Source organism: Haemaphysalis longicornis, unplaced genomic scaffold (genome assembly GCF_048455015.1).
Source record: "Haemaphysalis longicornis isolate Haplotype H1 unplaced genomic scaffold, Haemaphysalis longicornis Haplotype H1 scaffold_4, whole genome shotgun sequence".
NCBI lineage: Eukaryota > Metazoa > Arthropoda > Arachnida > Ixodida > Ixodidae > Haemaphysalis > Haemaphysalis longicornis.
Window position 1 is genome coordinate 176301682 of NW_027526361.1, and position 21874 is coordinate 176323555.

Consider the following 21874-nt stretch of genomic DNA (forward strand, 5'->3'; position numbering starts at 1 on the left):
AGTGAATTTAAGTGCCGTCGCATGGGTAATCGTTATGGGTGCCATTTACAGCTTGCTTTCCAACCACATTCACGGGGTAGATTGGCGCGATTTTTATAACCGCGCCGGCGCGGAGAGAAGGGCACAACACACAACGCGCCCGCCGCCGTCGAGCGCAAAACTTCCCTCTTTCTCCCTTCTGGAATCATCGGTGCGCCTTAGCACTGGCGAAGCTACGCTCGCCCCCTCGTAAGCGATTAAAGTTTCGGCGAAAGCTGAGCGGCGGAGGTTTTATTTTTGTTATTTTCTTGCCGGCGAGCCGGCTAGGGGGTGGAGTTACCGCCGCCTCGTTCGAAGGAGTTCCAGGGTAGTTTTCCAGGGGCAAATAGATAAGAAATTCAATGAATCGGGCTACTGGGTAACCAGAATTAGGTGCTGTGCAATAATATGAAAAAGGTATACGATACTTTTAAACGCCGTACGCTCGAGTGTGTGACAAGCTTACTGAAACCTTTTAGGTGGACCTAATTCATCACTCAGCTCATCATACGACACGTAGCGCACTGCACCGGCATATTGGGGGCAGCACCGCCGCTACAAGACATTTTAAAATACATTTTATATTGTGAATTGTGGCAGGTAAGGATGTCAGAGAATTCCGTGGTGCCAAGGGGCGCATCAAAGATTCCTCTTTTACGAACTGCGAACCTAAAGGGACCCTGTAACACCGTCGATAAAAGCTTTCCTTTTTTTTCCTTTTGTACCTGGAAGCACTGCGAAAAGTACACTTATCATAGCCTGTAGAGCGCGACACTACATGACCTTTTTACGGCAGCAAAAACGTGCTCGAGTTTCTGCTTGGCTTTAAAGTAGAATTATTTTCTTAAAGTAGCTATCGAATGCTTTCACCCCTCTAACCGAAAAGAAGCCAGTCAATCGCCGCGACATAACTCCAGTGACATCACTCGTGCCCATAAGGAATGCCCTGAAGCAATGGGAGTGTTTGGGCTTGTTGGCTCGTACTTCATACAAAAACAGCGCTCCAAAGGGCGCTACACACACACAGCGCTGACTACCAACAGAGTGTTTGCCTCTCGGCAATTTAAACGAAAAGGTTACACCAAGATAAGGGCGGAAAGAAGACAGAAAGATGAAAGATTGCAAAAAAAATTACACCATCTTCCAACGTAGGAACCCCGAGGGGATGCAAAGCCGTGCAATTTTGATCAGCTACTCGCCGCTGGCGTTTCAAAGCAGCTTCTCGTTCTCGAAGAGAGGAATCTGCTTCTCGACGCTGCCGTTTATGTTCGGCGTCGCGAGGTCTCCTCTGTGCAGCCTTGTCTTCGGATGTGCTCGCAGTTCTGACAGTGTGCTGGCTGGCGCTAGTTGAAGGTGTGCCAGCCAGTTCGCTGACGGAATCGTTGGCGTCCATTTCCAGTCATCGGACGGCGCAGTACCGAAGAAGCAACTTAGCGGAACGCGGACCGGGTTTATTTGCAGAGCAGAGGCAGTGTAGAGGAGGAGCAGTGCGCATGCGCGTGATTGGACACCTGGTTGGAGAGGAGACGAGCAGCGCGCGCTAGCGCACAGGTGGTGTGGAGCGGTGGAGGGGAGAGAGTGGTGTTATCACAGGTGGTGTTGAGAGGAGGAGCGGTGCGGACACCGGACGACGGAGGGTCGACTAAGAGATGCTTTGCATCTAAAACGTTAAAAGTATAGACAAAAAACAGCATCTTTGCGTTACCATAGTACTAGTTCGATCATTTCGCTTAGTCCTCGTCCTGCAAGTGCACTCCTAAATTTGAGCAGTGTAAAGTGATAAAGCACTACGGAAATCAGCGCACGTGTGAGCTGCTGGAAGCATACACGATTTATAAGAGTACCACTGATTGCGTAAGCACCACTTCGGTTGCCTTGTCTCCAAACGAGATAGCGTTTATTGAGGACTAAGCGAAATGATCGCACTAGTAATATGATAACGCAAAGATGCTAATTCTTGTTTATACTTTTAACTTTATTGTAATCTTTCATGTTTCTGTATTCTTTCCGCCCTTATCTTGGTGTAACCTTTTCGTTTAAATTGCCGAGAGGCAAATAAACACTTTCTTGGTAGTCAGCGCTATGTGTGTGTAGCCTCCTCCTCTGTGTGCCGTCTTGAGCGCTGTATCTTTTTGAGGAATGCCCTCACCGCGAAACTGAGAAAAATCTTTTGAGCAAGTTTGTACATTATCTGCCAGGCACAGAAGCTTAATATTTGGCTGTGGTAGTGGATGACCCCCTAATGCAAGTACTCGATGCGATTAGTTCCTTTGTTCCTGACGTCCCCACTGCCCGACGGCTGTACAGGTACGGGTCCCTGCACGCCGTGCGCGGCCTCTCGTTCTCCGTGAAGCAGTACGAGTGCCTCGGCCTGCTGGGAGTGAACGGCGCGGGCAAGACGAGCACCTTCCAGATGCTCACCGGCCTGCTGGCGCCCACGAGCGGAGACGCCTACATGGAGGACCTCGTGCTCTCCAAAGACAAGCGAAAGGTGGGAAGGAAGTCTGCGTGTGGTGTCGCGTCGGTAACGGCCCCGAAGGGCGAAGCAGGAGGCGTACGCTCCAGTGAAAGAGTCAAGTCAAAAAAGGATCATTTATTCAGTGACGTCATATATATACCCTGGGGTTAGCCCCCTGGTGGTAGAATCACTTGACATCAACCGAAACCGAAACCCCCAGACACTACACTACGTTACTGCCATGCGCACCAACGTTTCGGGGACACCACCTGATGAAGCTTTCAGGATGTGCTCAACATTCACGGACACTCTAATGAGTTATTTCACAAGCAAGGTTTTCGATGCAGCGCAGAAAAGATTGATGCGTATTTTATAAACACAAGCAAAATTGGCATTTTTACAGTCTATAAATACGGGTTAAAGAGACAAGGTGAGCCAAACCGTACAGTCACGGAGAAATGAAAACCGCGTCCCCGAGTTTTTGTTGCACACTGGTGCAGGAACTGGGGGAATAAACGTGTACAGCTTCACCGTAAGAAGTAGTGGTATCCATACAGGGAAAAGGTTTATAATTTGAGCTTTTTTGTACACACCGAATGTACTAGAACCCGCCTGAATATAAAGTGCCAGTAGTGACATCTGTTTCATCAACCCGGTCTGTTCCGGCGCTGGTCCACGACGGAGGGAAGTAACAGCTTGAGCAAAGCGATTTGCAATAGCCTGTGTCTTGCGATTGCAACAACCCGCAGTTCATGCGGTGCCCGTAGGGACCACTTTTTGGAGATCCGTACACTGAGCCTCACTTTTGTGACATTTCGCAGAACTGTATAATCGTTTCGGGAGTTTCATGAAGAAAACGATGAGGAATGGCGGTTTGCGTCCGGGTGTGTTGCAAGAAAGTACTGTGCCAGTTCGGGTACCGAGCTTTCTTGTACCACTAGGTGCGGTTAGGTTCGACTATCTGGGTAGGACGTAGAAGGAACAGCCACAAAAGCGATCCACCAACCAGTAACGTTATCACCCAAAAAACGAATGCTTGCGCGTGTTTGCAGTGGCAGTCGAGACTCGGGTATTGCATGCAGTACGGCGGGCTCATCGATAATTTGACGGCCTTCGAGTATCTGGTGCTCTTCGCCAGACTTCGCGGCGTGCCCTCCAAGGATTTGGAGGACCTCGCCGAAAGCTTTATCTATATCGTCGGCCTTGAGGAGGGCGCCCATAAGCTGTCCGGCACTTACAGGTGAGAACAAATTCCCTCTATTTTTATTAAGGCTGCAATCCGGACGAGTTGCTTTAAATAGACTCAGCGCAAAAAGAACACAACAAGGACACAAGAACACAACAAGGACAAGAAAAGGACACACGGAGCGCTGACTCGGTACGGGATGTTAATAACACGGAAAGCGTTTACAAATCCTTCTACGACGATCGATTCTGCCCCAGGAAAACTTGGACAACCAGTAACCAGTTACTGGGCTGGAAAACACAACTGTCGATCGATGTAAAAATTTGTAACACTTCCAAAATCTTGTCACTCCGTGCATGACTTTAGTAACCACTTTTCGAAACCTCCAAATCGGTCACAGGTTTTCCCCAGTGCAGCGCTGCGTTCCTTGAATAGCAACGTCACTTCGGCATACTTTCCTCCCTTGACTTGCGCTGACTTGCATGACATAATATTTAGTTTCAAGCGTAAAAAAGCACCAGGAATAGACGGTGTTAGCGTGATTGAACTTCAGAGAAACTTCGGCGTATTATGCGACGTATTAATCTTTATGCTCAATTCTTTTGTGGAACATGGTTTCATCGATGATGAGCTTAAGACCGCTCTGGACAAGCCGCCCCATAAAGGAGGAAGCTTTAAAACGATTGAGAATTACAGACCGCTATCTATCCTACCTTGTATCGCACAAATCTTAGAAAAGCATCTTTTTCGTACAATGAGTCTTTTTCTCGAAAATAATTACCTTGTTTCAGATTCTCAGTTTGGATTTAGGGCAGGAAAGAGTACTACAACGCTTTTAGAAGAGTTCTGTGATCATAATTATTCCGCCTTCGATAATAATGAGGTCTCTTGCATTCTTTTCCTGGATGCCAGCGAAGCATTTGACTCTGTTTCTCGTTCATTATTGCTTCAAAAGCTTGAACTTGTAGGTTTTCAGGGTCCTTTTCTAAAACTTTTAACAATCTACTTCCACAACCGGGCTCAAATTGTGCGGATAAATGATTTCTTGAGTTTCAAACTTTTTTTGCAATCAGGAGTGCCACAGGGGCCTATTTAGTCGCTATTGTTGTTTAACGTGTACGTCAATGATTTTGGTTCTGTCACAACAAGGAGTCGCCTGTATCAGTATGCAGACGACACTGTTCTTCTGTCTACTCACTCTATAGTTCAGCGATTCACTCCCTTCAAACAGATGCAATTGCGGTTATGGATTGGTATTCCTATAACGGTATTTGTATTAACACACAAAAAACAAAATGTGTGTGTTTCCGTAATCCTCACAAAAAATTGACTGTACGCCGATTCTACTCCATAACTCAAGGTGTAAAGATTGCCATTGTATTGCTCTTCCCTTCTCGACAAGCGTGAAGTACCTAGGTGTATATTTTGATAGCGACATGACGTGGAACACCCAGATGAACAACGTTTGTAACAAGCTTCGGGGAGTATGTTGAGTTTTATATAATGTTCGTTCCTTCATGCCAATCCCAACGCGCAAACTTATTGCGCACTCGCTCGCTTACAGCATTCTCAGATATGGGATATCTTTGTTGTACCATTGCTCTTTCACCTGGCGTTCCAAAGTAAACTGTATATTAAACAAACATTGTCATCAGCGTTTCCTACAATGCAGATATCCCCGTTAACGTTGATTGCGTCACTTATTTCAGTCTGCCTACATTTGATGCCCTGTTTTGTTTTCAAACGATTGTTTTAAAAAACTTCTGGTGCAGCTCTTTTTTGTCCCCTCATGTGCCGGTGCGAGCGTTCAGACATATCCTCGATTTGTTATACCGCATTGCTACACACGTTTTGGATCCTATGTTAGACCCCGCTATGTCTCAAAAACCTCGCCATTCTCCAATCCACTCTTTCCACCCATGAGCTCTAAGAGAACCTGGTTACTAACAGTGATCTGGATGTCCAGACAAGTATTCCTCCACACCGAAGGTTGCCCGCTCACCACATGGCTTTCTGAAATTGGGAACCACTCCCACTTCCCCGGCTCGATAAAACGTTTTTCACTCAGTGACTCACTCGCTCGGGCGCACCATCTGGGTGCAATTTGTTTAGCGAGAGTTTCCGTAAAACACGAGGGCCAGTCGTTCCACATTACCACGACGTGCCTGCGGTTGGAGCACATGTATTGACAGCCGGCAGGAGCTCCTGAGTGTGCACCACTTCACGATGAATTAGCCAATTGTGACAACTAACAAATAAATGAACACGTGGTCTACCCATTTGTCATTAATATAATGGCCCACCCCGGCACCACCGGGTACTACCGTTAGTATAATCATAAGCGTTCGCATCTTCCCGTTGTTTAGCGCAAAGAAAACTATAGGTACATTTGAGGAAACATATACGCAATGAACAGGCAGCGCCCGCGTTCCTTTTCTTAAGGACGCCCGTTGGGTTGGTTTTTACGATAGCAAACGCAAAATGTGGCAGTGCAACGCGGGCACGTGCGGGGAGAAAAGCACGAAGAGAATAGAACTCCCGCGAGCGAAGTTCCAGGCAGGGGGCGCGCGAGCACTGCGAAGGCGGGAAATTTGAATTGCATGGGGTGGTAGCAGTGAGCCGGTAACGGCGGTACAGCCCATTATGGCGAGGTGGTAGCAGTGAGCCGGTAACGGCGGTACAGCCCATTATGGCGAATCACTGCTCTGCCCTTCCGACAGCTTTCACATTGAGTGGAACGTCTTTAATTTTTTTCAATAAAGAACCTTCTCTCTCTTTCTTTCTTTATTTCTATTCCTGTGGCAAACGTCCTACAGAACTTCATTTCAGCATGCCGTCCTTGGTGCAATCACTGCCCTAACTCGTAGCTTTTGCACTTCGCCCCACCTTTGGCGCCGCCAACCCACAGCGGCGGCGGGAAGCGGAAGCTGTCCATCGCGGCGGCGCTGATCGGCCTTCCGAGACTGGTGCTCCTGGACGAGCCCACGGCCGGCGTCGACGTGGTCGCCAAGGCGCGCATCTTCTCCTCGCTGTCCAGGATCGTCACCGACTCGGGAATAGCGGTCATCCTCACGTCGCACAGGTACGGGCGCTGTTGCTGTCTGTCGACCGTACAACGGCATAAAAGGCACTAGCCGGTACGCTCGCACCCCCAAAGTTTTTACGAAGCAATGTTTACTGAGTCTGCTGAACTCGTTTTAAAGCGAAGCTTTGTAGGGCTAGGCGAAAGAAGAATCCCGCGTTCATTTGTAGGCGGAAAACTCCTCCGGCGCAGCCCGACATTCATGCGTGAAAGAAAAAAAACATGTTGGAGCGGCGTTAGAAGGGGAGCGAGTTAGACTTGATTCATTTCTTTTGCACCAGAGCATACGCGCAGGAAGCTATTGGCTAAAGTCTTAAGAAAAAACGAAAAAAAAAAAATTGGCCGCGTATGTGGTCCTTTCGCTTCAAATGTCGACAAAAGACGATAGTCTTTGTCGACATTGGCCAAGTAAATGCCTCCCTTCGCTTTCCCGCTCACCTCTCATGCTGTTCCTCTTCCGTCGCGCTCCTTTAAAGGTAAACACGCTAAAGGTTTGCTCAAGTCGATTTAAATTTACCGCGTTCCGCTCCTCTAGCCCCGGTGCCTCGATGCCAGCGCTGCCGTACGGCGGAGACGCGCGTGAATTGAGGCGCCCTACTTCAATGTTTATAAAACCACGTTGCCCTACTCCACGTGCATTTCAAGCAGAATGTGGAACCTATCGAGTGGAACCTTTTGTAACTGTTGCCGCTTAATTTCTTAAAATGCCGCCAGAAGCTATAGTGGCACGGGCGACAGCAGGTGACGGCGGAGTGATTTTTTTTTCTGCAGTGGATGTAGCATTTCATTTCGCAAAAATCAAGCATCTAAATTTTTTCTATAAAAGAACACTGCAAATATCACTTATGTATTATTCCCTGTCTTATATTTGCGTAATACCTTGTTTTTCTTAAACAATGTTCTCAAGTATGAACATTACACCGGACTTAGACGTTTAGATTTGGCTGCGAGTATATAGGACTAATCGCAGACCTTGTATCATTTTGGCCAGGGGCTGAATCGAGTCAAAGGCAGACAGACAGACCAAAATTTCTGAGTTTAGAAAGACTATCCTCTTTAAAAAACTTTTGCCCCGTTCGTTTCTCCGCTATTTTCTTGTAAGACACGCTTTACCTTGATTAAACTGCGTGAGGCACACATAAGCGACAACGGCGGCCTGCGGCGGTCGGTGTTGCGGGCAGAGCAGCGTCAACGCGACAGTGGCAAACACCGGCCGTGAGTTACTTCGAGAAGTACGGGGAGAAAGATTGGCCGAGTTTTCTCTCGCCCATAAAGAGTGGGCGCGAAGCCAGTTTTTGTGTGTCTCAAAGTGACAACGGCAGAGTGAGAGCGGAGCAGCTTCAACGTCGAAATAGCGAACGGCGGCCGGATGCTATCCTAAATGGGTAGGCCACGCATCACACGTACTCTCGACAACACAAACAGAAAACAACGCAAAGAAAATGCCACAAGCACGCAACGTACAATGAGACAGCCTCTAACCAACCATATGGTGTATACCGAGCGGGTAAAACAACGGCGCACGTTGCAGCTACACTGCCAACCAATCTCTACGGAGAACATGAGCGCGCTTTCTGATACTCATGCGTGTCCTTTCTTACTGAATGCATTTTGTAGCGTGAGCTACACTGGCCGAGGTTGAGCAGTTTCGCGTGGCTCCTGGAGAGCCGTGCTGCGCATGCGCGAGGAGCAGTTACGTCTCACGGCGCACAGCTGGCGCACCGGAGCCGCCGCCGCCGCGACTGGACTGGACTGGATTGAATTGGACTGGATTGGACTGGGATGGATTGGATTGGAAATCGTTTTAGCAGCAGTAAGCATGATAATCAGCTAATCCTAGACAACCAGGAAACCTAAGAATATAACCAGGTGAACCTTAGCTCACGCTACGTATATCCTGGCATAGCCGAGCTAAGCCACTGCTAATGTTTCAAAGCGAAGCTGTTTATGCCTCACTCATGGCAACCATCCCGTCACTAAAACGCACTGCCGGAAAGGCAACTTTACGCATTGAGTTTTACAAAATGATGATGATAAGCGAAGACGAATCAAGCGCCTAGAAAATTAAAGCAGCTACACTCAACGTGAAAGTTGTCGAAATTGCAGAGCAGTGATTCACCATGGCGCCGTTCTTCGCTCTTTGCTACCACCCGTCACCCTCTTCCGCTGTCTGTCTCACTCTTCGATTGATGAACTGAACACCAGTTTGTTCAATGCAATTCAATTCACCAGCCTTCACAATGCTCGCCCGCCTTCTCCTTGAACAACTCGCGTCCTTTTCTTTATCTGTTCTTCATGGAAAAGCATGAACCGGAGGTCTTATTTTAAAGATTTATTGATTGATTGGCTGTTTATTGGAGGAGGTCATAAGACCCTGAGGTGGAAAAGGGTAAAAGTCATGACAATAACAGCCATCAAAAACACATGTGTACTTCTTGTCACATTAGAAAGTCAGTTCGCACTTGTCACATAATCACTGACCCATACAGGGCTGAGTCAATCACGAATCAAACTGCTTTATAGAGACCATTCTGGAGGGAGAATTCTACAATTGTCTCTAATAAGGAGGGATTAGCGCGCATTTGACTAATATGGTCCTGTTCATCACACGGGATGGAGTGTAGTGTTAAAAGCTCTGATCGTCTTTGTGAAAAGGCAGAACACATCCAGATAAGATGGCAAAGATAGACGATAGTCTTTCTTGGGCTACTTCAACCGGAAAATTTTGATCTGTCTCTGTCTGTCTGTCTGTCTGTCTGTCTGTCTGTCTGTCTGTCTGTCTGTCTGTCTGTCTGTCTGTCTGTCTGTGACTACATTCAGCCAGCCGTCCGAAGTGAAACAGCAGCTGCGTAATAGTCTTATATGCTGTCGGCCTAATCTAAACGTCTAAGCTTGGTTTTAATGTTCATACTTATCAACATTGTTAAACAGGAATAAGACATTACGCAAATACAAGGCAGAAAATCAATATACGAGTGATATTTGCAGTGTTATGAAATATTTACGGGTGCTTGCTTTTTGTTATAGCAAATAAAATACTACATCAACTGCAAAAATCCGTAGCTTGCTGTTGTCTGCGCTACCTGGCAGAATTTAAAAAAATGAAACCGCAACTGCAACGAAAGGATCCACTAGACTGGTTTCGCGTTCCGCTCGGAACGCTCGTGGAGTAGGGCAACGTGGTTCTATAAACGTTGTAGTCGGGTGCCTCGATTCCCGCACGTATCCACCGTATGGCAGCGCTGGCAGCGAGGAACCCGACGTTAGGCAGTGGAACGCGGTAAATTTAAATTTACTTGAGCAAACCTCTAGTGTGTTATCCTGGGAGGAACGAGACGGGAGAGGAACAGCATGAGAGGTCAGCGGAAAGAGAAGGGATGCAGTTACTTTCTAGGGGCGCCAGCCGACTATCGTCTTTCGTCGACATCTGCAACGAGAGGAGCACATACGCGGCCAATTTCTTGTGCTTGCGTTCATCTCGCGCGTACTGGAGCCTTTCTTCTCCGCGTTTTTTTTTTTTTTGTTGTTGTTGTTGTTGTTCCCGGCCACTTTTTTTCGCTTACAATCGTAGGAACCAACCCAACGAGCATACCTATGTAAATGGGCGCGGGCACCTTAATTAAATATAATTTGCCTCAAATTAATGTGCAGTTTCTTTTTTGCTAAATAAAAGGGACGTGTATGACAAGTGCACCCGTTCCAGGAGTTTTGAACGGTTCTGCGTATATAAACTTCTTGTTAAAGTATCCTTGTAACTTTTGGGCGGAAGGCTGAAGAATCGAGGGGCAAGCGGGTACCTTTTGGAAGCCTCTGTTTGGGTGCGTGACTGCGGCGGCTACGTAGCGTGACCGCAGAGGACGAGCTAGGACGACAAGCCGGGCCCCTAAAGTGCTCCGCACTTAAAAAACACTTCCCGTGGCGCGCTTCGGTGCCTGCACTGTGCCTGTACTTGCCTGCACGATCGCGCTTAAGAAACGAAGAAACTGTCTGTACTCAACACGATTAAGCACTGCTCATTCTGAGACACAGCGCAAGTCGCCAGGCCAGCTCTGACGAAAGCAGGCACACTGGCGCCTTCCTTTCCCAGGCGCGCCGGGGAGCGACGAGTCGCGCGTGACCGTGCTGCCACCGAGGACACCGCGCACGTTTCCTGATTTACAGCAAGTCTTTTTATTACCAGGATTCCGTGTATTTTAAAGGCGCAATCGTTATGTGTACCATGACAGGAAAAACCCGGCGTTGTGAGCAGCGAATAGGCCCGAATTTAATTTGTGCGACTCAAAGACGGATTTGGAATCCAAGGGTGCCGGAAGGAGAAATACAACAATGAAAACGGGCGCGAGCGGCTAAATGCTCCATAGCGCGCCAGGGTAAAGGTACGTCCTCACTTGCGGCGCCGCGCACGCAAAAACGCCCTTTTGCGGCAAGATTCCTCTGCCGTGCAGGGATAGCTCTGCGACCCATTTTTTGCGGCAAGGCGCTTTGCGCAAAACTCAACTAGCCAATCAGCGCCCGGTTCACGTGTGCTGCGAGGTCAGTGCTCTCTCCGGGTACCTGGCCGGCGCGGAGCGCGCATACCCGTTCCTCCCCTGCTCCCCCGTCGAAGACCGCTTCTCTAGGCCGCTGCCGCTGCTTTAGCGCGCGCGCGCTCCCAGTAGTGCGGACTTCAAAAAGCGGCGGCGTTTTTGCGCTCACGGTGCTGCGCGTGCGCGGCGCCGCAAGTGAGGACGTACCTTAAGCCGTCAGTGTCCCTGGTATTCGGCGCTGCCAAGCAGAAAACTTCAACCTGGCTGAGCCCCTTTTGGTTCCGTGAACGCGCGTGACTCATGCCGTCAACGAGGAGCGGCGAGGGAAGCCGTGTTCGTCGGGGCTGTGGGCTGACTCGGAATGCTATTGGCGGTGAGCGCGAACACGGGCGGCGCTGCGAAACGCGTCTCCGTGACGTCGGCTTAGGGATTCTCGCATTTGTCGTCTGCTTCACTCGGGCTCGCTCTCCCTGCTGTTTCTTTCCTCTCGGTTGATTTTTGATGCTTGTCCGCACCAGATTTTACGTATGCGCGCCTTTTTATCATAATAAAAGACTTAAAATGGCATACAGTAGCTCTAGGCATGATTTAAAGTATAGTTTTTGATACCGGTGTGGAAGAAACATTACTGGAGTCGCCCTTTCCAGCGGAGCCGGTCGTGTGCAGAGCGCGAAGAGTCGGTGCTAGGCGTCGTACTCAGCAATCTTTCGAACAATCGGAACCGCCAGAGTCTTATAATCGACAACAGCGAAAATGCTAGACCAAAACAAATTCCAGGCCTTCGCGGCTGCCGATTTCGGCAGAAGGCATTACGATTCCTGGTAATCGCAGGTGGTAGAAGAGTCTTTGCAACTTTGCCAAACGCACGAAGGTATCGGATCACATCGCTTACGTTGTCATGGCATGAAATTATGCCGACGTGCACTACCGGGCAATAACCACTGTGTGTATAATCGCGTGCTGGGCTTATACCAGGCTTCTAACTCATATGGAGGCTTGTTGAGCAAAACGACTCACGTGTACGGTAAACATACAGTAACACTATATTTGTTCAGACCTGGAGGGCTGGTTTGGTACATTTTCCACAGCTATATCTTCCCAGTATTCAGATATGCGTTGGAGAAGAACTCCACTCAAGAGGGGGAGGAGTGAGCGGAGGAGGAAAAAACTTCATTAACATTAAAATCGAGCTGGTTTGTGGGCGGGCTCCTCAGTGCAGGTCAAGAGAGAGTAATTTTCTTTAATTCGAGGAACGTCATCCTGAGTAGGCCAGGATTTGTTCTTTACGCCCGAAAGGATTGGATAACAATAAAGAGCTTCTTGGGCATATTCATCGGTTCCGATTCTTGTTACACTGAAAACCGGCACGTATACTATTTATTGCGTTCGTTAGCGAGTATACCAAGCCTTCCACACTACAAACATGTCATAACTGTTCGGGTTGAGATTCATTTCCTTATGGTAACGATGGTTGCGCTAGAGGAGGAGGAAGAGGAGGAGGAACAATAGTCAACAATCATTTAGTTTGATTAATGATGGGCTTCTTCTTGACTCCGTGAAGTGGCCTGAAGACCAATTGCTTCATGGCTACTTCCAAATATATAAATTCGCTGCACAAAAGCCGCCTTCGAGTATCTGGACAACGTTGTCTGCGCGGTTTCGCAGCTCAAACCTTTTTATTGCAGTTGAATATGTGAATAAACAACGAAAGGTGCGGATACGCACCTTCGTGTTCGCTGCCATAACGAAAACCAACTTCTGAAGAAGGTACATGTATGCCTTAGAGCCTGAAGACAATACCCACACGATGTTTGTGATCCTCCCATACATCCCCAAACCTACGAATAAGACGTTTGTGACGGTGAAGAAAAATTAATAAGTTGGGCACAGAAAAACACATTTATGTAATACAAAATAACAGCGACGAAAAAAAATATAGAAGACAGCCGTTTTATTTCCTGCTGGGCGATTCGTGTGCAGGAGCCCGCTGCTTGGTGCCTAGCATTGGACTCTTGAGTCGCAATAAGGGTATCTCAAAAGTACTTTACGGAAGCCTACGCGTTTTGAATACTTATCAAGGAGCTCTGAGCACTGAACCTCACAAATAAGATAGAAAGGACGAGTTACATACGATCATCCGACCGAAGCTCTGAAGAAAGTTGGATTCGTTCTCGTGTGTTGCAAACTTGTGCGGGATACAGCCTGAAATTATCCAGAGGCGTCGGAAGCTGGCAAAATAACTGAATTACTACAAATACATTTTTAATGCACTGAAGCATGAAAGCGGGTGATTTATAGCACAAGCACTGCTGCCCCTCACAAGCGGACGACAGCGGTGCGAGTGTAGCAGCGGCGCGAGTGTAGCAGACGACTGCGGCGCGAGTCCCTAAGCTGACGTCAGGGCCAGGGAGCGCCACTCAAACATCTCACCGCCAATAGCGGCGCGGGTGTGGCAGACGACAGCGGCGCGGGTCCCTAAGCTGACGTCAGAGCCAGGGGGCGCCACTCAAACATCTCACCGCCAATACCGCTAGTTTTTGCGTCGGCTCATCGCGGTCAGCTTCGCAGGCACGCAAACCAGCGGAGGAGGTGTACAGTTGCAGAGTAAGCCGTAGCGCTTTGAAGCCGCTTAAGCAACCAAATTGTGCCTGGTAATGTTTTAATGTGCGTTTGCAAAAACTCAGGCCACGTCACGAGCTCCATTCGCGGTTTAAATGAACGCCCCGTTGTGCGTGCTCCTAGTACGCGGTCACTGTGAATGTTGCGCGCCGTGAGAAACGACATTTGAGTCTGTTTCATGAGTAGATACGTATCTTGATAAGGTAATGTTGAAATGGCGCCATTTTCAAGATCATTATACTCTCACGAAGATTTGCTGACGCGATACCCATGTTGGCCACGCCCACGTTCACGCCACCCTCGCTTAGTCCGTGCTCTGAGCGTTCACGTGTCTCGTTTCCTCCGGCTCGTCGGGGAGGAGGCGTTGCGCCGCCCTCTCTATGTCAGTGTTCTAAGCACTTGCGTGTCTAGTTTCCACGGGCTCCTTGTGTCAGCGGTGCCATCCTCAAGCATAGTTGCCGTACTCCGGTCTTCATTTCTCTGCTGTCCTGGCATTGTCGTAGGGAGGCCGCGTATAGGCGGGATTCGCCTTCGGTAATCATTCACCCTCACGAAGTGGAACGGCTAATGATTTTCACTGTTTTCATTCTCCACTCCGCACCATTTCTTTGAAAGCTGAGTTCCACGTTAACACATTTAATTTCCGTGCCATTCAATGCTCACAATGCCGGGTTTCTTGTCTTATCGGGCACACCAGCACTTCGCGTTGAAAAGTAATGCTGTTTTTTTTTTTTTTTTTTGCTTTCACCTAGTACCGTAGCACTGCTTGTTCGAAAACATATTGTCCTTCTACCCTGATTGTAATCCTAAGTTGCTTCAATATATGGGGCCTCTTCGGCCACGGTAACGCTACTTTATTTTGTTAATTTTTAACGACGTTTTTCACCTACAAATTCCGCCCTTAGAGGCACAATTAAATGGCCACGTAAATTATAATTTTGATGTTATTCTGTAATATTCACTCGTTCTTACTCCAATTTTATATGTTGAGGTTGCCGGGAACATCTGGACTCCTGCAACACCTTCACCATTAGCACACAAACAAAACAGATACCCAAAAATCAACAAATGAAGACAATCAAAGGTGGGATATTTTTGCGTGGTTTGTCAACACCACCCAAATTCGAGTAGGCAGGGAGGTAGCCAATGCTTTGAGACTTTTGCCAAGTGTGGCAAGGTCAGACAAGTTTTTGGCAAACGGTTTCAAGAAAAATATTCTGCCTAAACGATATATTTTCCTCTAATTTCAAATATGAAGAAAACCAATAAGGTGCCATTTGGGGAAAAATGATATCGGGCGACAAGATTCCTCCCACTAAATTCCCTGAGGGCTTGCTCAGGGCTCGGCTTCAGGCTTCTGGCCACAATGTTGCAGCTCCACCGGGTAGACGGACACAGAAAACAAGTACAACATGTTGTTGAGCTGTTGGTACGGCAGTTTAAGAGTGGAAAAACCACGCGTAAAAGACAAGACCCGCCAAGGGGACAGGACGGACGAACAAAACGCACAAAAAGAACACAGAAATCAAGATAACACATCTCCAGCCAAGTTGGACTCTTGTTAAAAATATTAAGCTTGCCTGCCCTGATACGTAGCCTTTCGCTTTGACACACCTTGCAGCCTGACTGACACACCTTGCAGCTTACGCTCGTAACCAGAGTCAATTTTCATACAATCATAAGGTTGCGATCGAAAACCTCTCTTGCTTTCATTTTGTTTATGACGACAGCCGCAGGCAACACACCAGTATCGATGGACTGGAAACCATTATCAAATTTGTGCTTTCCAACCGCAGGCGGAAGTCACCTCCGTCTGTCGCGCACGTCGCAGGACATTTACCGACATTTCCGTATCTTACTGTGCACGGTGACATGAAAAATCTAAGCTCATGCTTTACAGACAATGCACTCTGACCATTCAGACACGCAAGGAGAAGTGGGAACGCGAACACAGAGCCATGTGATCGCTGTAATCCGACAGGGCGCAGTTATCTCGTCCTAATGCACCTGGTGTCCAGCCCGCCAATTTGCACAAGTTTCGAGAGATTGCGGTGCGAACTCGCTACTAGCGGAAGCACTAGCGAAAGTCTGCCTCACTGCTTCATTGCCCAGGGTGGTTGGTTGGTTGGAAAAATTGCGAACTCTCAACAGAATAAAAATATGCCAGTCCGTAGGTTATGAGAACGTGCTAAACTATATGTGAGTCCTTTATCTAGGCGTGATTTGAAGAAATAACAGACGCCGCCCACAACAGAAGAAATTATATAATTGGGTCTCGCCCCCCTCGAACAGAAGCCTTGTTCACATCCTGAACACGGGTGTGAACAAGGGGTGCGAACACGGCTCCGGTTCTGGGGGACCGAATCTTTTGTTCTTTTTTGGACGTTATTTCTACAATTACCATTTCCGACCAGACGGGGGTCCGTCAAAGCCTTGACAATATCGGTGTAATATTCTAGCCCAGACCACGTAAACAGTTGCACTCGTGAATGGGGAACGTAATAAAAACTACTTGTGGGCAGTTTCAGCCCGGCGCCGAAAAAGGGGCATGATTCGGAATAATGTTTTTCTTCCCGCACAAGTATCGGTGGTGTGAAACGCGTCGGCGATAGCGGCCTGTGTTCCTCCTCTTCTTCCCGTGGTGCATCGCAGCATGGACGACTGCGAGTCTGTGTGCGACCGCATCGGCATCATGGTGGACGGGCAGCTGCAGTGCCTGGGCAGCCTGCAGCACCTGAAGGGCCGCTTCGGCCGCGCCTACGCCCTGGTGCTCAGGCTGGCCCCCTCGGAGCACAAACAGCACGAAAAGGTGCAGAAGGCCATCCTCGCCGCCTTCACGGGGATCACGCTCAAGGACTACACGCAGGTGCGGACGTCGATCCGAGTTTCCTTGCCTTCTGCAAAGAGATAACGGTTTGGTTGAGCGTTGTTGCGGGGTGCTAGCGGTAGCACCTTGTTCATGGCATGCACTACATGTATAAATGAATGAATGAATGAATGAATGAATGAATGAATGAATGAATGAATGAATGTGTGTATGTATGTATGTATGTATGTATGTATGTATGTATGTATGTATGTATGTATGTATGTATGTATGTATGTATGTATGTATGTATGTATTGTGGGGAGCGCCTTGGCACGACACCTTCTGGCCTAGAGGGTGTTGCTGGAGCCCCTCGCCCTCCTCGCCTTCCGTGCGGCCACCGGGCCGCAAGACTTGGAGTCGTCTGCGCCCGAGGGATGGCGCTAGTGGGGAAAAGGAGCGGGGGGCTGGTGAAGAACCGCGCGCGGGGACTGATAGCATCCTCGATAAACCGCACCGGTGCACACCGGTGTGCACCGGTGCGCCTTTTTATCCTCGATAAACCGCACCGGTGTGCACCGTCTGTCCTCGATAAACCGTGGTGCACCCTCGCGGGGCACTTTTTGGTTGCCCCGTCGCGCACCGAGAAAATCGACGGTGCGCCGGGGTGCATTCCCATGAGCCATCATGGTTTCCGGTCGTAAACATTGCGATTCCACGCCTCATGCACCTCAAGTCTGCTCGTTGTGGTTCCTATCATAGCGAAGCTAGTCTAGCTATGGAGCCTTTGCGGAAGCGTAGGCGAGTTGCTGCTGTGATGGAAGAGTTTCTAGCAAGCTCCTCGGACAGCGAAGACGACGAGTTGATGGCTGCTCTAGCAGAAAACCAACGTGACGATGTGCCGAAGGTCAGAGACTTTGTTGACGGAGTCGTGAGTCGCTTCGACGATTTCGAGGTAAGGCACGCATAGAGCCTTTGAAAATATTTGTGGCAGTAATATACAGTAGCTTTCACTTAAGCGATTACGTTCTGTATGTAGCGTTTTTTTTTTCTTCTTCTGTGCAGTTCCGGAAGCACTTCCGAGTGCCTCGAAAGGTGTGCTACAGCGTAATAGCAGTATATGAGAGTTAGAGATTTTATTATAAGACCACTGGGCGCGGACCTTACACGCAAAAAACTGCAGAAGAGCACGTGCTGTCGTTCCTGTGGTAAGTGCTTCATATGGTGCCTGGTGGCGTGTGTACAATAAGGATTCAATTTTTGTCTTTAGGTTTGCTGCGAACAAAACCAGCGAAAGGGCGGTCGCGGTCTTATTTGGCATGGCCGAAAGCACCCTTCACGGCATCGTCGACAGGGTGGCAAGTTTCCTGGAAAGCATCAGCGAGAGGATTATACGTTTCCCAGACAGTAACGAGGAAAAGTCCCAATGTAGTGCCAAATTTGAAAAGGTACGCTGTTTTTTTTATTATGCACCAGTCTTCGTGAATGCGGGCTTTCCTTTCTAATGCATGTTTTGCTAGCAGATAAACATTCACATGAACGTCTTCAGTTGTTTTTTTTTTCTTTTGGAGCTTTTGTGTAATAATGCACAAGTAATGATCATTGTGTACCTTTGTAGTGCATCTTTGAAGTAAACAGCCATGAAGTGATGAATTCGAATGAATTTTTAGATTGCAGGTTTCCCTCAAGTGCTTGGATGTGTTGACGGAACGTATGTGGAAACCAGGTGCCCTGCACACAAGATTGCTTCAACATACACCAACAGGCACGACAAAAAAGCCTATGGCTTGCAGGCCATATCCGACAGCGACAGAAAATTTCAGGATGTATTCCTTGGACACACTGGCAAAACACACGATGCCCAAGTGTTCAAACGCGCTTTTGTGTTGGACAAGCTTCCTGTTATTTGCGAGGGAAGCAAGTTTCATCTTCTTGGTGATGCTGCGTACCCAGTCAGAGAGTATTTGTTAACTCCGTTCAGAGATTATGGCAATCTCACACCTGAGGAAGTGCGTTACAACTTTAAGCTCAGCCAAACTCGTGTAAGAATAGAGAATGCATTTGGCTTGCTCAAAGGACGTTTCAGGCAGCTCCTTTATTTGGAGTTTTGGACTGTTAACCGGGCAACTCAATTCATCCTTGCGTGCTGTGTCTTGCACAATCTGTGCATAGATGCTGGGGACCTCGAGTCTTGTGCAGATTTTGAAAATGAGGGCTCGGATGTAAAGCCAGATGAGGCATTACCGGCCGAGAGGACGAAGAGGGAAAGCCTGCTCCGACAGATGGGGAACAGAAAAGAAAAAGCATTGTGCAGCTGTTGCAGTAAATTGCTGCCACCTTCCATGCTGCTGAGCCTTCCCATTCTGGTGTGCATTTGCTAGCTCAGTAGTCCCGCAAAAAATGTGGGCATAACAAATATAATGCTTGCTTACCTTTTTGGCCCACGTTGACAAGCAACTGAGCCACTATGAAGCACTAACTGCAAAAATTGTACCAAAGTTTCGAGGAAAAAGGGGGGGGGGTATATTTAACGTGCCGAAGCTACTTTTTAACTCCAGCAGCACCAAGATTTAGGTTATGGATGGAATATGTGTACAAGTAGCAAATCTGCATGGCACCCCCTCCCCCCGTCCATAAGTAGCATTAATACCCTTTGCTGCAATACCTTGTCACCATTGAGCATATATGACCAGGCCTCCGTAGTAATGAAAAATGTTTACAAATTCCAAGAATGTGTTACTATCAAGAAAGTGCGGTCAAAGGCGGGTGCAGGTTCTGCCGCACGGCTCCACGCAGCCTCTTGATATGCCCCCTCCGCCCACAATATACAGCATTGAAATGCTTTCCTACTGTACCTTTTGTTTAAGTATGAAGTACTTGTGCACCTCTGAACTTTTCGACGTTTGTACTGTGCCGTTATGAATCCTTGCCAGCCATGTGCAAACAGTAGCAGAGATCCTTTAATGCAATACCTTCGTTGTTACTTGCAAGAGCAAGGAGCTCTTTTGACAAGTCGAACACATGAACCACCATCTATAATTGTCACGTTTGTGAAGGGCTAGTGCCCTACCATCCTCTGTCACGTCTTAAAAAATTATGTAATAAATATACTGCTAGCTCCAGGTTATGCTAGTGGTAAATAAATGACAAATAACAAAATGTTGAAGTCATGCATACATTTATTAGAATCAAATTTCAAAGTTGAATTCTTTCACGCGAGCTCAGGGTTACCAGGGTCATTCTCTGCTCCGAGGTAGCGGCGCAAAAGCTCCATTTTCTCTTGGTGCCTTCGCTCCCGCTGCTTCTCGCGATCCATGTGGATTTTCCAAAGTGTGTCCGCAACTGAACACCTCGGCCTCTTTGCTATTGGTGACGTGTCGCGCTCGGTGCTGGCCGGGCTGGTTGGCGCCTTCAGCTCTACACGGCCAGGGCCCCTCATTAGCTCCGGCTCCATACTGTCATCGATAGCGGCAATTTTTTCTAGCTCCGCGTCGTACTCGACAGCTACAGGCTGCACACCCGACTGCCTGTTGTGGTTGCGGCTGTCGGTGCGGCGCCTCTTTACTGTCTTAAGTCTGTTCATGCACTGCATGGGTGTCTTCTCCACTCCAAGCTGCTGGAAAATCTCGTCGGCAATATGTTGCCACATGGCCTTTTTGTGGCGGAACCGCTTCATTGGCTCCACCATGTCCAAGTACGTGGCGTATTTGTCCAGGAGCAGCACGGTCTCTCCTTCGCTCCACTCACTGCCGTTGGATTTTGTTGGTATTTCATCTGCAAGTAGAATGTAAATTTCTGTGAACACGAGAATATGCAAAATAAAGTCTTTACCAAGCCCCATTTGGACTATCGCATCTGCTTTTTTTTTTAAGCCTGTCAGGGTGCAAATAGGTAAGGTATGAAGTCGAAACAAATTGAGGTGTAGCGCTCGAAGAAGCTAGCTTGTTAACACGCGGAACCATTTGTCTTGCTTCGTGCGCATTTACATGCTCAACACACGTTAAAAAAAACATTTAAGAACTATGACACGCACCTAGGGCGGCTCGTGGGGGTCCATTGGTACTGGTGCCTGCTTGCGGCGTGGTGTCCGGGTTGACCAGTGTCGAGTCAAGCGTGGCACCGAGAGGCCCATGGCTCCCACCGGCCATCGGCAACAGAGATGCTTTCGTTTGGTCTGTAGACAGGTAAAATGAAAATCGATCAAAATGAAAGTGAAAGGCCATCACCAATAAGCCACAATTTTTTAACTAACAAATCTCTGCCGAGTGCACCGGAGATTACGATGGCAGCAAAAGCCCATACGCACCTTCCACGACTGCCGAACGAGCCGCAGGGTCTGTTGGCGGGCAGCTTGGGTGCCGACCACGAACGAAGGCACCGTGCCAGCACCTGAGGAAGTCGAGCTTCCTGTAAAGCTCGCGACGAAAGCCGCCAGCTTCGATTGATCTGTTATACGGGAAAAGGGCAGAACTAGCTAGTGTCACACACTAGGCAGAACAAAGACCATCATGCAATGAAAACAGACGAAGCCTTCACTTCTTTCGCCGCGGTAATTGCCATTCAAAAACTTACCGGAAGTCAGAAGGTTAAATTGTGCTTGTGGCAAAACAACGCGATGTTTTTTGCCTTCACAGACAATTTCTACTCCTATGTTTCCACTCATGGTAATGCGTATCCACCGAAAAGGGAGCGTAGCACGCCAAAATGAAAATGGCGCGCCCAAATTCAACCAACCGAACAGGAAACGCTAGGTGGCACTCGTGTCGCTCGTGTTTCGGCGCACCGTCTGTCCTCGATCAACGCCCCGTGCCGGTGCGCACCGTCGTGGGGCACTGCGCACGGCGGCGGTGTTGGGAGCAACCCCAGTGCATGTTAATCGAGGACGCTATGAGACTCGGGGGGCAGAGTGTTTTCGCGCTGATGGCCGTGTGTATGCCCGGAGGGGCGACGGCGAGATGATGTAAGTTAAGAGTTCTTTCACGCAACCGCAGTGCGCCTCCTTCCTTGGCATGCCGTATAGAGCAGGCCCACAATATGTATGTATGTATGTATGTATGTATGTATGTATGTATGTATGTATGTATGTATGTATGTATGTATGTATGTATGTATGTATGTATGTATGTATGTATGTATGTATGTATGCATAAGTGAATGAATGAATGAATGAATGAATGAA

The 21874-nt window shown here is 48.4% G+C and overlaps 2 protein-coding genes across 2 annotated transcripts in view; one reads left to right on the forward strand and one right to left on the reverse strand.

The window, feature by feature from the left end:
• The window catches only part of LOC144180113 (phospholipid-transporting ATPase ABCA3-like), a 188416-nt gene that overhangs the window by 149856 nt on the left and 16686 nt on the right, over nucleotides 1–21874 (forward strand). Inside the window, exons 22-25 of the mRNA XM_077708509.1 lie at nucleotides 2326–2509; nucleotides 3529–3716; nucleotides 6571–6744; nucleotides 16542–16755. Of these exons, the coding sequence (XP_077564635.1) occupies nucleotides 2326–2509; nucleotides 3529–3716; nucleotides 6571–6744; nucleotides 16542–16755 (760 nt within the window). The remainder of the gene's footprint in view (nucleotides 1–2325; nucleotides 2510–3528; nucleotides 3717–6570; nucleotides 6745–16541; nucleotides 16756–21874) is intronic.
• Nucleotides 19907–20843, reverse strand: LOC144178886 (uncharacterized). The gene is made up of 2 exons (XM_077707037.1): nucleotides 20729–20843; nucleotides 19907–20469 (listed from the first exon to the last, which is right to left on the reverse strand). Exons 1-2 carry the CDS (start codon nucleotides 20841–20843, stop codon nucleotides 19907–19909), a joined length of 678 nt encoding a protein of 225 aa, XP_077563163.1.